General features: G+C 43.1%; 1 protein-coding gene across 3 annotated transcripts in view; it reads left to right on the top strand.

Moving 5' to 3' along the window:
• The window catches only part of TUBGCP3 (tubulin gamma complex associated protein 3), a 127,666-nt gene extending 121,688 nt beyond the window's left edge, over nt 1-5,978 (top strand). For all 3 annotated transcript variants that reach the window (XM_044286034.1, XM_044286033.1, XM_044286035.1), the window contains one exon: nt 4,616-5,978. In XM_044286034.1, coding sequence (XP_044141969.1) covers nt 4,616-4,774 — 159 coding nt within the window. In that variant the 3' untranslated portion in view covers nt 4,775-5,978. The remainder of the gene's footprint in view (nt 1-4,615) is intronic.
• The last annotated feature ends 11,535 nt before the right edge of the window (nt 5,979-17,513 follow it).

The raw sequence follows: 17,513 nt of genomic DNA, 5'->3' as shown, positions 1-17,513 counted from the left end.
AGGCCTAGTATTTAGGCGCTGGGTCACCGGTATGGATTTAGTGACAGAATTAGACTTGGAAATGCACAGAAGCGTGTGTGTGAAGTTATTCTGAATGACCCTATGTGCACCTTCAATATTATATACCCTTTTAGGGATAGATTTCAAATAGCTCTGATATAGCAGAAACCACTAAATTATGAAATTGCTAAATTGGGAATTGTACTTCAACCCAGAACAAAAAATGTGCTTTGACGGACACTAAATATCTTGCCCAGCAACAACAGTACAGCGGTGGGTAACGAGAGATTTAGAGGGATTTAAATTTGAGGCCTAGTATTTAGGCGCTGGGTGACAGGTATGGGTTTAGTGACAGAATTAGACTTGGAAATACACAGTAGCGGGTGTGTGTGAAGTTATTCTGAATGACCCAATGTGCACCTTCAATATTATATACCCTTTTAGGGATAGATTTCAAATAGCTCTGATATAGCAGAAACCACTAAATTATGAAATTGCTAAATTGGGAATTGTACTTCAACCCAGAACAAAAAATGTGCTTTGACGGACACTAAATATCTTGCCCAGCAACAACAGTACAGCGGTGGGTAACGAGAGATTTAGAGGGATTTAAATTTGAGGCCTAGTATTTAGGCGCTGGGTGACAGGTATGGGTTTAGTGACAGAATTAGACTTGGAAATACACAGTAGCGGGTGTGTGTGAAGTTATTCTGAATGACCCAATGTGCACCTTCAATATTATATACCCTTTTAGGGATAGATTTCAAATAGCTCTGATATAGCAGAAACCACTAAATTATGAAATTGCTAAATTGGGAATTGTACTTCAACCCAGAACAAAAAATGTGCTTTGACGGACACTAAATATCTTGCCCAGCAACAACAGTACAGCGGTGGGTAACGAGAGATTTAGAGGGATTTAAATTTGAGGCCTAGTATTTAGGCGCTGGGTGACAGGTATGGATTTAGTGACAGAATTAGACTTGGAAATACACAGTAGCGGGTGTGTGTGAAGTTATTCTGAATGACCCTATGTGCACCTTCAATATTATATACCCTTTTAGGGATAGATTTCAAATAGCTCTGATATAGCAGAAACCACTAAATTATGAAATTGCTAAATTGGGAATTGTACTTCAACCCAGAACAAAAAATGTGCTTTGACGGACACTAAATATCTTGCCCAGCAACAACAGTACAGCGGTGGGTAACGAGAGATTTAGAGGGATTTAAATTTGAGGCCTAGTATTTAGGCGCTGGGTCACCGGTATGGATTTAGTGACAGAATTAGACTTGGAAATGCACAGAAGCGTGTGTGTGAAGTTATTCTGAATGACCCTATGTGCACCTTCAATATTATATACCCTTTTAGGGATAGATTTCAAATAGCTCTGATATAGCAGAAACCACTAAATTATGAAATTGCTAAATTGGGAATTGTACTTCAACCCAGAACAAAAAATGTGCTTTGACGGACACTAAATATCTTGCCCAGCAACAACAGTACAGCGGTGGGTAACGAGAGATTTAGAGGGATTTAAATTTGAGGCCTAGTATTTAGGCGCTGGGTCACCGGTATGGATTTAGTGACAGAATTAGACTTGGAAATGCACAGAAGCGTGTGTGTGAAGTTATTCTGAATGACCCTATGTGCACCTTCAATATTATATACCCTTTTAGGGATAGATTTCAAATAGCTCTGATATAGCAGAAACCACTAAATTATGAAATTGCTAAATTGGGAATTGTACTTCAACCCAGAACAAAAAATGTGCTTTGACGGACACTAAATATCTTGCCCAGCAACAACAGTACAGCGGTGGGTAACGAGAGATTTAGAGGGATTTAAATTTGAGGCCTAGTATTTAGGCGCTGGGTCACCGGTATGGATTTAGTGACAGAATTAGACTTGGAAATGCACAGAAGCGTGTGTGTGAAGTTATTCTGAATGACCCTATGTGCACCTTCAATATTATATACCCTTTTAGGGATAGATTTCAAATAGCTCTGATATAGCAGAAACCACTAAATTATGAAATTGCTAAATTGGGAATTGTACTTCAACCCAGAACAAAAAATGTGCTTTGACGGACACTAAATATCTTGCCCAGCAACAACAGTACAGCGGTGGGTAACGAGAGATTTAGAGGGATTTAAATTTGAGGCCTAGTATTTAGGCGCTGGGTCACCGGTATGGATTTAGTGACAGAATTAGACTTGGAAATGCACAGAAGCGTGTGTGTGAAGTTATTCTGAATGACCCTATGTGCACCTTCAATATTATATACCCTTTTAGGGATAGATTTCAAATAGCTCTGATATAGCAGAAACCACTAAATTATGAAATTGCTAAATTGGGAATTGTACTTCAACCCAGAACAAAAAATGTGCTTTGACGGACACTAAATATCTTGCCCAGCAACAACAGTACAGCGGTGGGTAACGAGAGATTTAGAGGGATTTAAATTTGAGGCCTAGTATTTAGGCGCTGGGTCACCGGTATGGATTTAGTGACAGAATTAGACTTGGAAATGCACAGAAGCGTGTGTGTGAAGTTATTCTGAATGACCCTATGTGCACCTTCAATATTATATACCCTTTTAGGGATAGATTTCAAATAGCTCTGATATAGCAGAAACCACTAAATTATGAAATTGCTAAATTGGGAATTGTACTTCAACCCAGAACAAAAAATGTGCTTTGACGGACACTAAATATCTTGCCCAGCAACAACAGTACAGCGGTGGGTAACGAGAGATTTAGAGGGATTTAAATTTGAGGCCTAGTATTTAGGCGCTGGGTCACCGGTATGGATTTAGTGACAGAATTAGACTTGGAAATGCACAGAAGCGTGTGTGTGAAGTTATTCTGAATGACCCTATGTGCACCTTCAATATTATATACCCTTTTAGGGATAGATTTCAAATAGCTCTGATATAGCAGAAACCACTAAATTATGAAATTGCTAAATTGGGAATTGTACTTCAACCCAGAACAAAAAATGTGCTTTGACGGACACTAAATATCTTGCCCAGCAACAACAGTACAGCGGTGGGTAACGAGAGATTTAGAGGGATTTAAATTTGAGGCCTAGTATTTAGGCGCTGGGTGACAGGTATGGGTTTAGTGACAGAATTAGACTTGGAAATACACAGTAGCGGGTGTGTGTGAAGTTATTCTGAATGACCCAATGTGCACCTTCAATATTATATACCTTTTTGGGATAGATTTCAAATAGCTCTGATATAGCAGGAACCACTAAATTATGAAATTGCTAAATTGGGAATTGTATTTCAACCCAGAACAAGAAATGTGCTTGAACGGACACTAAATAACTCGCCCAGCTACAGCACTAGGGACAGATTTAGCTGGATATAAATTTGAGGCCTAGTATTTAGGCGCTGGGTGACCGGTATGGATTTAGTGACAGAATTAGACTGGGATATGGCCAAAAAATAAACAGACTATTGCTGGTTAAATGCACTTGGTGTGACAGCTTCACCCTGATGTAGGCTTTAGCCAAAAAACAACCACACCATTGAGGGTTAAATGCACTTGGTGACAGGCGCAGCTTGCCCCTGATTTTGTATATGGCCAAAAAATGAACAGACTATTGCTGGTTAAATGCACTTGGTGTGACAGCTTCACCCTGATGTAGGCTTTAGCCAAAAAACAACCACACCATTGAGGGTTAAATGCACTTGGTGACAGGCGCAGCTTGCCCCTGATTTTGTATATGGCCAAAAAATGAACAGACTATTGCTGGTTAAATGCACTTGGTGTCACAGCTTCACCCTGATGTAGGCTTTAGCCAAAAAACAACCACACCATTGAGGGTTAAATGCACTTGGTGACAGGCGCAGCTTGCCCCTGATTTTGTATATGGCCAAAAAATGAACAGACTATTGCTGGATAAATGCACTTGGTGTGACAGCTTCACCCTGATGTAGGCTTTAGCCAAAAAACAACCACACCATTGAGGGTTAAATGCACTTGGTCGCAGCTTGTGCTGGCGCACCACAAGACACAAAATGGCCGCCGATCACCCCAGAAAAATGAGACTGACAAACGGTCTGTGCAGCCTAAAAACAGTGAGCAATTGAGGATCAGCAGCTCAATGATCCACAGCTGCAGATCGATCAGTTAATCAAGTCCTTTGGAGGAGTTAATCTGCCTAATCTCGCCCTACTGTCGCAGCCGCAACCTCTCCCTACGCTAATCAGAGCAGAGTGACGGGCGGCGCTATGTGACTCCAGCTTAAATAGAGGCTGGGTCACATGGTGCTCTGGCCAATCACAGCCATGCCAATAGTAGGCATGGCTGTGATGGCCTCTTGGGGCAAGTAGTATGACGCTTGTTGATTGGCTGCTTTGCAGCCTTTCAAAAAGCGCCAAGAAAGCGTCACAAAAGCGCGAAGAAAGCGACGAACACCGAACCCGAACCCGGACTTTTACGAAAATGTCCGGGTTCGGGTCCGTGTCACGGACACCCCAAAATTCGGTACGAACCCGAACTATACAGTTCGAGTTCGCTCATCCCTAACCTTGACAACTATGTTTTATGTGCTCTAGTTATTGTCTTCTTTTTAAAGCAGTTTTACCTTTCTTCCCTGTAGGGTATTGTTCAGCAGTTTCTAGTTTTGCTGACAACAAGTACAGATGAAAGCTTGAGATTTTTAAGCTTTAGGTTGGACTTCAATGAACATTATAAAGCACGAGAACCAAGGCTTCGCATGTCCCTGGGTACACGAGGTAGACGCAGCTTACAAGTCTGAGAAATGTGGTAAATCTAAAAAAGGACACTCTGCCTGTATATGTTGTAGATCCTATCCTCCAGGGGATGCAATATATTGCCTGCAGTGTATGAATGCCAGTGGATGCAATACATTTATATATTCAAGAGGATGTTTTTTTGCCAATAACGGATGCTTTGATCTCAAAGAATACTGATGAACTTTAATACAGACTGCAAGATAACTCTGTAGCTCTCAAGTAATGTGTTTGCAGTTAAAGTACCTTTCAGCGCACTGTTGTTCGCCTACACATTACAATATTGGCTCTTCTCAAGACCATGATATTCGCCCTGTAATAAACACAAGCAAACCAAATAATGTGCAGTGTTTTACTTGTATTTATTGAGACTGTAGGGGTTCCTTCTATGTATGTGACACCCTGAAGGGAAAAAAAAAATGTTTTTTTTATACATTGTAGTCAGTTTATGAACCAACTGGTTTATATAGTATATTTAAGTGTTGAGTATATGTGTGATTGTTTTTGTTTTACTTTTGTATATTTTGTGTCCAAAGTATTTTTCACGCGAAGACAAAATAGAAATCATCAAGCCATATGGCCACTGTTACATATTATTTCATTAGTCTTATTTCTTAAAAGGAACACACTAGAGGAATAATCTCAGATTACGGACTTTGCCATTATAGTTTTCTGCTTCCTGGTCTTTTAATAGAAATACCATATTTTTTGCTCTAAACGACACACTTGCCCATTAAACGTACCTAAGTTTTAGAGGAGGAAAATAAAATACTTTTCATCAGACCCTCAATGTTAATCAGACATCAGCTCAGACCCCCAATCTTCAGCAGACATTAATTCAGACCCGCAATGTTGCTCAGACCCCCAATAAGACCTCATATCAGACCCCCAATGTTAATCAGATCAGACGAAAATTTAAAATGAACTCGCCTTTTCAGCTCTTGCTACCACATTGTTCTGTGACCCCATGTGACACAGCATGCGGTGACAGGGCATGCCTACGTCCTCACTCTGTGCGCATGTGACAGCACAGTGTGCAGCACTGGCAGGAGAAGACCAGGGACTGGTGAGTCATTTGTGGGCCATATGCGGAACCATTCACTTCAATGGGTCTGCAAAAAAAAAAAACGTAAGTTACTCCGTGTGCATTCCATTTCCGTATGTCCGTATTTCTGTTTCACAAAAAATAGAACATGTCTTATTATTGTCTGCATTGCGGACAAGGATAGTACTGTTCTATGAAGGACCAGCTGTTCCGTTCCGCAAACTAGGGAACGCACACGGATGTCATCCGTATTTTTTGCGGACTGCAAAATACATACGGTTGTGTGTATGAGCCCTTATAGTGCTATATAAATCCCCAAAGGTTTATTTCGCAAGAATATGCCATCAATGTCTGATAAGTTCAGGTCCCACCTCCTATCCCCAGAACAGGGCCCCACACCGCACATCTGCACCTTGCTCTCCATTCACTACTATAGGGCTTTCAAATATAGCAGAGCAAGCACACTCTGCTATTTTTGGAAATCCCATAGTGGTGAGCAAGCCACACAGAGCGACCAGGACTGCTGAAAAAAGCTGAGCTAGAGCACGCTCTGCTATTTTTGGAACTCACATAGCAGTGAACAGAGAATGGTCATGCATGCACAGCTGCTTACCCCAGTGTTTCCCAACCAGTGTGCCTCCAGCTGTTGCAAAACTACAACTCCCAGCATGCCCGCACAGCCAAAGGCTGTCTAGGCATGCTGGGAGTTGTAGTTTTGCAACAGCTGGAGGCACACTAGTTGGGAAACACTGGCTTACCCTTTACTTCAGGTGCTACATTTTCGAGATAGGAGTGGGTCCTGTCCACTGTCTGACATTGATGGCATTTTCTAATGATATGCCATCAGTGTCCCAGAAGAGAATTCACCTTTAACAATGCTGCCTGAGAACAGGTTTAGGTTGCAGACAAGGAGAGCATTGTGGGATGGAATGACATGGCTGATACTCTGGGACAGATAACATTTCATAACTATGAGCAAAAACTGAATATTTAGATTTTGCCTGTAGTTAAAAATTCTACTAGCGCTATGCCACTTAAATTTGTTGCAGTAAAGGTACATGGCCTAATTTATGTTTGCTTTATCTTAGATATGTTTATTTTTTTTTTAATTCATATAAATAAAAAAACTCATTTAGAAATGCAATGAGATCTATTGTCTTCTATAGTATATAAATTAACAGCTTTGTCATCGGTGACGGTGAACATAAGTAATTAAGTCTATTTTAACTTTGTATATTTTTCCACTGTAATTATTTATATACTACCGTCTTAGTTCTTCTCTTTGTAATATGTAAATCACGTATCCTTTAAATCCATCTTTTCCTATGTCTCAAAAACATCACAATAATAAAAAGACAGTTTTTTAAATACTTCTTTGTGTGTTATATTAAATTCACATATTATTACAGTGTAAAAATGAAAAGGTTGCCTTAATCAAAGTTGTGTGTGTGTGTGTTGCTTGTATTGTTATCGCACTGTTCACATTTTAGGTTTGTTTTTATCTGAATGAAATCATGATGGTTCATATGTACAGATGTAAGATAAAAAACATTCCCTGTGAAAATACAGGTTACTGAAAAGTTTTTTTGTTCCTGCTTGTAAAGCTATGCTATAATATGTTAATATTTAACACAATAATGTAATGGTTCATTACAGGTTTGTCTGTAGGGATTTGTTAGAATCTTTGCAAATTTGGGCTGTTTTCTGAGTTAATGGAGGTGTCCCTCATTCAGATACTCCATCAGTAAGCGTACAGAGGCTTTAAAGAACATCTCTGGCTTTACATTATATAACATGCCATGCTTAATTTCCCCTGTGGTGGAGCTGCAGAGATATGGAACATTTTCTGCCAGCATTGAATGCAGATTACAGATGACTGCTGTGGATTTCAGTAGTGGAGGCACCTAGTGATTATTTTGGGGGGACCTGTCATCCATTTTATTCAGTCCCTTTAGATCAGGGGTGCACAACGTTTCCTGGTTGGGGGCCACATTGCCAGAATGAATCAATGACGAGGGCCAAAATTAAAATTTAAAGATGTATTAACAACTCAAATATTGTACTTATGGCATATTGAACACACATTATATACCATTAATGTCTAGTTACACTTCCAGGACTCCCATCTAATGGCAGAAATACATGTAAGCAGCCACAAGACATAGGCATACATGTCTGTTACCAGATGATTGGGGGCCGCACAGAATGGTATCAAGGGCCGCATGTGGCCCCCGGGCCGCAGGTTGTGCACCCCTGCTTTAGATTAAATCAGTTTAACTCTCATGCTTAAACCAAATTATATGAAGAAAACTGCTGAAAGAGGACCCGTCACCATTCCTCATATGTCTGTTTTAGTAATGATTTCCATTACCCATGCAATAGCAATTCTGGCGCATCTACTGTTATAACTCTATGTTGTGTCATTCTAATATTATTCCTGCTAGACGTTTATAAATAAGGGTACAACTGGGTGTTACCAGTTGGGGGTATGTCTCTGCACAGTCTGATGCTGGCAGCACAGATTGGACAGTGTCAGACTTTGCACAGACACATTCCCAACTGGTAACTCCCAGCTGTACCTTTATTTGTAAACTTCTAGGAGGAATAATACAGTAATAGAAAAAAATCACAGAAAAAGATACTAATGTATGGCAACATTAAAAAAAAAAAATCACAGAAAATAATGCACTAAAACGATAGAACATTATATATGGACTAAGCCCTCATTGATATGACGAAATCTGAGCCTCTCAGCCAATATAGTTAGCTCAAAACACATCTGTGCCCGCCTACCTGCGCCAAGGTGGTCTCAGTCAGGCAGGTCCTACACTAAACTTACCTATGCTGTTGGGCATCTACATTCAGTAGAGCATACCCTGCACACATAGTGTGCTGCTCTGAGCTTCCTCTGTGTGCGGTCAAGCATCTAATGAGAAGAGGGGAACACACAGCTAATATAGTAATGGCACAACATAGAGTCATAAGAATACATTTATTTTCCCTGGCGCCTCCACAACGGCACATGTGATGACGTCACCAGGCAGGGTTCTCCTTGGGCAAGAGAATCTCACAATCAAGTGGTACTCCCAGTGGCGCAGCGTTCAAGATTTAAACAGAGGGAAGAAATGCACTTTACCCCTCACCCACGACAGCACAACGAGAGAGGATGGATCCGCCCCCCAAAGACAGGAAACCTGCGGCACAAAAAGGCGGAGACTCCTCTCTGCCCTCAGTATGATTTCCTGTCTTTGAGGGGAAGCCTGTGGTTCGACCTCTTCCCCCTAGGCTGCCCTGTTACCTGTGGCCCCCGTTTTATGTGGCAAACTGTGTGCAGGGAGGCAAGCACAGGCGTGATGGCTCGGCGTTCCTGAGCACTGGAGGGGCATAATGCTTCGGTGCGATAACGAGCACCAGTAAGCATCCGTCGGCGCAGACGCAGAAGATCCAGCAAGGGGGAGGAGTCTCGACTCCGCTCACGCGACCGCCACTTCCGGGTTGAGAGTGAGGCATGGAGCGCATGGATCGCATCATGTACAGGGAGGTGTGTGGTTTAAAGCGCCACTGGAACCCGGAAATGGCTGCCGGCGGTTGCAATTACAAAGACAGCGTCTGGGATCGAGAGCTGCAGTATGGGGGGGGGGGGGGTCCAGTCTTTTGGTTTGGACTCGGACGCTTCTTCCTTCTCCGATAATAATTAAATTAAGAGAGCTTTCTTTCCCGTGGAGGATATGGATAAACTCTTGAAAGCGATCAAAGCAACCATTGGTATAGAAGACGTTAAAGAGGCTAGGTCGGTGCAGGACATTATGTTTGGGGGGCTGCAGACAAAACAGTCTAGGTCTTTCCCTTTGCATAAAAATGTATCAGCCTTAATTAATGAAGAATGGTGTAAACCAAACAAGAGTCTTTATTTAAAAAAATTTAAAGAGGAAATATCCCTTTTCTGAGGACGCAGCCGCTATCTGGAATAAAGCGCCAAAGGTTGACCTTGCCATTTCTAAGGAAGCTAAGAAATCGGCTCTTCTATTCGAAGACATGGGGTCCTTAAAAGATCCCTTAGTTAAAAAAGCTGAGGAGTTCCTGAAAGGAGCTTGGGAAGCCTCGACGTCTTTCTTCAGACCTTCCATCGCTTCAACCTGTACTGCCAGATCCCTTGTTATGTGGCTGTCAGACCTAGAGGAACAAATAAAGAACAAGAGCCCTAGAGAGGACGTTTTAGCTAGTCTTCCTACTATTAAAAAGGCGGTAGATTTTTTAGCGGATGCATCTGTGGACGCTATTAGATTGTCCTGCCCGCGCGGCAGGACTAGCTAACTCCGCTCGCAGGGCCCTATGGCTGGAAAATTGGAAGGGTGACTTAGTCTAAGAAAAGACTGTGCAGTACCTCGTGAGGGAGAGTATTTATTCGGATCTGCTCTGGATGACCTGCTAGATAAGGCTGCTGACAAGAAGAAAAAATTTCCTACACAGGGCTTTTTTTTTTAACAGGGAAAGGTCCAACCGATCCTTTCGCACCTTATGTTCCTTTTGTAACAGAAAATACAAAGGAAGATAAGTCTTACAAACCAAGATCCCGAAGAGAAGGAGCAAGAGGTTACTTCAACAAACAGACCAGAGGAGAGAAAAAGTCTGAACAGAAATGACGCCAGGGACCATGTAGGGGGAAGGTTAAAACACTTTCTGCCTGCATGGACCCAGATTTTCAGCAGCCTTGGATTCTGGACACGTTAAACCTGGGATTTCGTTTAAGTCCTCCTTCAAGGTTTGTGATTACGGAAGCAGCGCAAAAAGATGGAGGAGCAATCACATCAGAAGTGCAGTCATTAGTAGAAAAGAAGGTCCTAGTGGCAGTCCCGAAACATCAAGAAGGAGAGGGGTTTTATTCCTCTCTCTTTTTGGTAAAAAAAAAAGCCTTATGGGTCTTACAGAACCATAATCAATTTAAAGAAACTGAACCATTTTCTCCTAGAGAAAAAGTTCAGAATGGAGACTATCAATTCAATGATAAATCTACTCTTCCCAGGATGCTTTAAGGCAGTTCTGGACTTGAAGGACGCCTACCTCCATGTTCCGTTTCATCAGGACTATCAGAAATACCTGAGATTTGCAGTTCAGATGGAAGGAGTATTAAAACACTGGCAGTTCCAGGCACTCCCATTTGGTTTAGCAATGTCCCTCAGGGTCTTCACCAAGGTGATAGCAGAAATGTCAGCTCACATCCGGGAAAAGGACATATTATTTATACCTTATCTCGACGATTTTTTGATTGTGTCTTGGAAGTAATCCGCATCTTGAGGAAGCTGGGTTGGATTCTCAACGACAGGAAGTCAAAGCCAAGACCTATTCAACGTCAACAGTTCCTGGGCCTAATCTTGGACTCCAGACTCCAAAAGTGTTTTTTGACAGAAGAGAAGATAGCCAGTATATGACATAAAATTCTAAACTTAATAGATCATCCCCGGATCTCTCTAAGAAAAGGTATGTCGATCTTGGGGAGCTTGACTTCCTGCATCCCAGCCGTCACTTGGGCACAGTTCCATACAAGAGAGCTGCAGTGGGAGATTCTAGAGACTTGGCAGAAAAGGAGTTTGCCTCTAGATATGAACATCACAATATCCTCCCAGACCTTACTCAACCTAAGGTGGTGGTTGAAAACAGACAATTTAAATCAAGGTCTTCCTTGGCTTAAGAACAAGATTGTTTGACAACAGACGCAATTCCGTGGGGCTGCGGGGCCCACATTCAGAATTTATCCTTTCAGGGACGTTGGAAGGGAAGCTTAATAAAGGCTTCCTCCAACATGAAGGAGCTCATGGCGGTGAAGGAAGCAATTCAGGAGGCTCTTCCACTATGTGTAGGCAAGGCTCTAAGAATTATGTCAGACAATACAGTTGTTTCCTACATAAACAAGCAGAGGGGGAACAGGTGTCAGGACCTAATGCTAGTTATAAGTTACATCCTCCAGATGGTAGAGGGCAAATGCAGGTCTATCTCAGCAGTCCACATCAGGGGGAAGGAAAATATTCAGGCGGACTTTGAGTCACCATCAGATTTCCCAGGGAGAGTGGTGTCTGGACCAGAACATGTTCACCCAGATCTAAAAAAGCTGGGGTCTCCCGCATATAGACCTGTTTGCCACAGCTCAGAACAAAAATGGGGAAAGTTTTTTTTACCCCTGTCTCCAGAGGGATCCCCCTGTGGGCTGGATGCTTTCCTCCACAAGTGGGATTTTCCTCTCTCCTATGCCTTCCCTCCTTTCCCTCTGATTCCCCGAGTGCTGAGGAAAATAAGGGAAGACGAGGCAAGGGTAATTCTAATCGCCAATTTTTGGCCAAAGAGACCATGGTTTACATGGCTGAGAAAGTTATCGATCTCGGGTCCTTGGGTGCTCCCGGCAACTCAGGATCTTCTTTTTCAGGGTCCAATTTTCCATCCGCAGGTGGACAACCTTCACCTGACGGCGTGGAACTTGAGAGGCAGTTGTTGAGGAGTAAGGGATTTTCTGTCAACCTAACACCCTTTTAGGTAGCAGAAAAATAATAACTATGTCTATTTATGCCAGAACCTGTCATGCCCTGCCCTGTGGGTGTTCTGAGATGATCTGCCAGAGTTGCTGCATGTGACTCAATCTGACAGTTTGTTTTGTTTTGGGTTTGAACAGAATCCCACCTCCTATCAGGTGTGGTTCGTTTGGTCATTGGGGAGGCTATTTATTCCTCCCTCTCCCTATAGTCTTTGTGGGTTATACTTCTTCCTTGTTTGTGTGCTGGACGTTTTGGTGGATTGTCTGCTCCAACTTATCTAAAGATAAGTCCTTTTCCCTTTTTCCTTCTGTGTCTGTTTTTACTAGGTCCCTAGAGTGACGCTAGCTCCTTCGGTGGTTGAAGGAGCATGTAGTCTCTTTCCCTTTTTCTTACTGCTGAGGGTTTGGTCCAGTGTGTTCAGCTTAGGCATGTGGGCATGTGCATATCTACCATTGAGATATGCACATGGCCATAGCAGCATAGGGAAAGTCTTTTTAGGGATTGCTAGGAGGTGACCCCTTTGTTCCCTAGCTTTTTGGGGCCTAGTCAGTTGTTTTGTTTGCTTTGCCATTTCCTGTTTCCTTCCCTTATCCTACCTACCGTGACATTATAACCAGCCATACCTTAATTTTTTGCAAAATGGAGACTATTGATGCTTTGGTTGATCGCATGCAGGGATTGTCTTTGGAGGTAGCTGACCTCCGCAATTCGGTTGCACAGTGTCAGAGTTCTTTGGCGTCTGGTGCCACCGGAGGAAACCAGGTCTGCCTGGAACCTAAGGTCGCTCTCCCTGATAGGTTTTCCGGGGGAAGTGATAACTTTGGTTCAGGGAGTCCTTTAAATTGTATTTTCGTCTGCGTCCGATTTCATCTGGAGACGAAAACCAGAGAGTTGGGATTATTATTTCTCTGTTAAAAGGTGACGCTCAATCCTGGGCTTTTTCTCTGCCGACAGTTTCTCAGTGCCCCCGGTCGGTGGATGAATTTTTTGGAGCCCTGGGTCTGATTTATGATGACCCTGACCAGGTCTCCATGGCTGAATCTAAGTTGCGCAGCTTGTGCCAGGGAGAACATACTGCTGAGTCGTATTTTACTGAATTTAGAAGATGGGCGACTGACTCGGAGTGGAATGATCCTGCACTCCGTAGTCCGCTATCAGGGGCTATCAGAGAGATTAAAGATGCCCTTGCATTTCATGAAAAACCTGATTTCTTGGAGTCGACCATGTCTTTGGCCGAATGGATTGATAGGCGTCTTAGGGAGAGATTCAAGATTCCCTTCGGGCAGGGGGTGCTCCCTGGTGGGGAATCAGTCCCTCCTGTCCCTCGGGGTACTCTGACACCTGAATTAGGGGCTGGAGAGGAGCCTATGCAATTGCGTCAGGTTACTTCTTGCTCTGGTAATAGGAATTTTAGGAGGCTGAATAGACTGTGTTTTTTCTGTGGTAAAGAAGGTAATTTCGTTAATGTGTGCCCTTTTATTAAACCTTGAAGTGGAAATGAAAAACAAATAGGGGATCCCTTCAAAGAAAAAAAAAACTCCCTTACTCTTGGTAGTGTGAATGGGGAGTCAGAGCAGGCATATTTGTATCCTACCTGCAGTACCTGATTCCTCCTGCCAGCCATGGTGGCGCTAGACTCTGGAAATTTTGAGTTAAAGGTATTTGTTGACAATGGTGCAGGGGTTAATCTTATTGATTTTCAGTTTGTTCAGAGTCATAGTTTTAAAACTACTGCATTAAGCAAAGAGATACCTGTGTTTGCTATAGATTCCGCCCCCCTCTCCCAAAGATATCTAGCTCATATTATTCAGGATATTCATTTGAGGGTGGGTGATTCTCATGTTGAGTTCATTTCTTGTTTTGTTATGAAAGGTTTGCCTGCTCCTATGGTTCTTGGTTTACCATGGTTGATAAAACATAACCCTACCATTGACTGGCAAACAAGACAAATCAGAAATTGGAGTGAATTTTGTATGGACAACTGTCTTAGTGCCTCTATTTCGGAGGTGGTCACTAAGGTGTTGCCTCAGTTTCTTTCCGATTTTTCGGACGTATTCTGGGAGGGCGGAGCTCAGGAGTTGCCCCCTCACCGGGAGTATGATTGTCCGGTCAGTCTTATCCCCGGAGCAAAATTGCCAAAATCTCGGTTATATAATCTTTCTCAACCCGAAAGAGTAGCTATGCGGGAGTACATTGCCGAGAGTTTGGCAAAGGGACATATTAGACCGTCTAAGTCTCCTATGGCCGCTGGCTTCTTTTTCGTAAAGAAGAAGGACGGATCCCTTAGACTGTGCCTAGATTTCCGGGAACTGAATCTTATTACAGTCTGTGATCCTTATCCCCTCTTGATTCTGGATCTTTTTGATCAGATTGTTGGTGCAAAGGTGTTTTCTAAGTTGGATTTAAGAGGAGCTTATAATCTGATCTGAATCAGGGAAGGAGATGAGTGGAAAACGGCCTTCAATACCCCCGAGGGTCACTTAGACAACCTAGTCATGCCCTTTGGTTTAACTAATGCTCCAGCAGTCTTTCAGCGCTTTATCAATGAAATTTTTCATCATTTGGTGGGGAAGTTCATGGTTATTTACCTCGATGACATACTAATTTACTTTCCCGATATGAAGACTCTTCAGGATCATTTGAGACAAGTGTTATCGATCCTTCGGGAGAATAAATTGAATGCTAAGTTGGAAAAATGTGTTTGCTGTTCAGGAGCTGCCATCTTTGGGGTACTTGCTTTCTGCCTCTGGTTTTCATATGTATCCCGAAACGGTCTGTGCGGTACTGGAATGGGATCGGCTGGAGAATCAGAAAGCCCTGATGCGGTTTTTAGGATTTACTAATTACTACAGAAAGTTCATCCTGAATTATTCCACCATTCTCAAACCTTTGACAGATATGACTAGGAAGGGTGCTGACTTCTCTGTCTGGTCAGATGAGGCATTACAGGCTTTTTATGTTATTAAGAAATGTTTTGCTTCTGCGCCCATTCTGATGCAACCTGATGTCTCTCAACCCTTCATTGTGGAGGTTGACGTGTCAGAAGTGGGAGACGGAGCAGTCTTGTCCCAGGGTCCCACTCCTAGCAAATGGCACCCGTGTGCTTTTTTCTCCAAGAAACTCTCGCCCGCCAAGATAAATTATGATGTTGGGAATAGAGAGTTGTTGGCCATCAAGTTGTTGGCGCCATTGGCTGGAAGGGGCTACCTAACTGATCACAGTATTTACTGACCATAAGAATCTGGCCTACGTGCAATCTGCAAAGTGTTTAAATCCTAGGCAGGCTAGATGGTCATTGTTTTTTACCAGGTTCAATTTTGTGGTCACCTATCGCCCTGGGATTAAAAATGTGGATGCATTGTCACGTAGCTTTCCGGGGGGGGGGGGGGAGGATTCGGAGGATCCCGCTCCGATTTTGGGTGATGGGGTGGTGGTTTCCACTTTTTATCCCGAACTGGAGACGGAACTGTTGGGGGCTCAAGAGGAGGCTCCTGATTCTTGTCCTCCAGGGAAGTTGTTTGTTCCTTCTGAACTGCGATACAAAGTGCCTGGTGCATTGGAGGGGATACGGTCCCGAGCAAAGAATGTGGGTTCCGGTTACCGATGTTAACGCTAGCCACCTTGTTAATGCCTTTCACAGGGCACACCCGGATAAAGTTGGGCCTGGGTGTCCGGAGGTGACCCGTAGAGGAGGGGGGGTACTGTCACGCCCTGCCCTGTGGGTGTTCTGAGATGATCTGTCAGAGTTGCTGCACGTGACTCAATCTGACAGTTTGTTTTGTTTTGGGTTTGAACAGAATCCCACCTCCTATCAGGTGTGGTTTGTTTGGTCATTGGGGAGGCTATTTATTCCTTCCTCTCCCTATAGCCTTTGCGGGTTATACTTCTTCCTTGTTTGTGTGCTGGAAGTTTTGGTGGATTGTCTGCTCCAACTTATCTAAAGATAAGTCCTTTTCCCTTTTTCCTTCTGTGTCTGTTTTTAGTAGGCCCCTAGAGTGACGCTAGCTCCTTCGGTGGTTGAAGGAGCATGTAGTCTCTTTCCCTTTTCCCTACTGCTGAGGGTTTGGTCCAGTGTGTTTCAGCTTAAGCACGTGGGCATGTGCATATCTACCATTGAGATATGCACATGGGCATTGCAGCGTAGGGAAAAGTCTTTCTAGGGATTGCTAGGAGGTGACTCCTTTGTTCCCTAGATTTTGGGGCCTAGTCAGTTGGTTTGTTTGCTTTGCCGTTTCCTGTTTCCTTCCCTTATCCTACCTACCATGACAGAACCTGGCGAAAGTTTTTATCTTCCGCAAGTGTTCAGTTTAAAAACCTTCCAGGCTATCTTCCCTTAAATAAGGTACTAGAGTTCCTTCAGAAGGGGCTAGAAATGGGCCTATCTCCAAGCATACTGAAAGTCCAGGTGTCTGCCTTTTTGGCCCTCTTTAACGAACGCTTAGCATCTAATCCTTGGGTTATGCGTTTCTTTAAAGTAGTTTCCAGCTCTTCCCTTAATGTTTCCTAGAGAATAGCTACTTGGGACCTGAATTTGGTTCTGCAGGCCCTTACGGCCTCTCCATTTCAGCCTATCTATCAGAATCATATAACATTTCTTTCTCTAAAGCTATCTTTATTAGTGGCCTTGACTTCTGCACTTAGAGTCTCCGAGATCCAGGCAATTTCTATAAATCCTCCGTACACAACTATCCTTCAGGACAGAGTCATTTTAAAACCTGACCTGGCTTTCTTACCTAAAGTAGCTACTAAATTCCATAGATCACAATAAATTATTCTTCCTTCCTTTTATGACAATCCAGCTTCAGACAGGGAGGAAGTTTTCCATTGCCTGGATGTCAGAAGATGTCTCATTCAGTACCTGAATGAGACTAGGGAGTGGAGGAAATGTTCCTCGCTTTTTGTTCTTTTTCAGGAAAAAAAATTAAGGACATCAGGCATCAAAGAAGACTCTGGCAAGATGGATCAAGTCAGCAATTTCTCTGGCATACTCTTCCTCTGGGAAGGAACCTCCTGAGGGTCTGCGTGCACACTCCACAAAGGCTGTATCTACGTCATGGGCTGAAAGAGCTGCGGTCTCTATCGAGGACATCTGTAAAGAGGCAGTTTGGTCTTCTCCTTCTACCTTCTTTAACCACTATCGGTTACAATTGAACTCTCCTTCTGATTTATTCTTTG

Source organism: Bufo gargarizans, chromosome 3 (genome assembly GCF_014858855.1).
Source record: "Bufo gargarizans isolate SCDJY-AF-19 chromosome 3, ASM1485885v1, whole genome shotgun sequence".
Lineage (NCBI taxonomy): Eukaryota > Metazoa > Chordata > Amphibia > Anura > Bufonidae > Bufo > Bufo gargarizans.
Note: the sequence above shows the minus strand (reverse complement) of the source record. Positions and strands in the feature narration are given on the sequence as shown.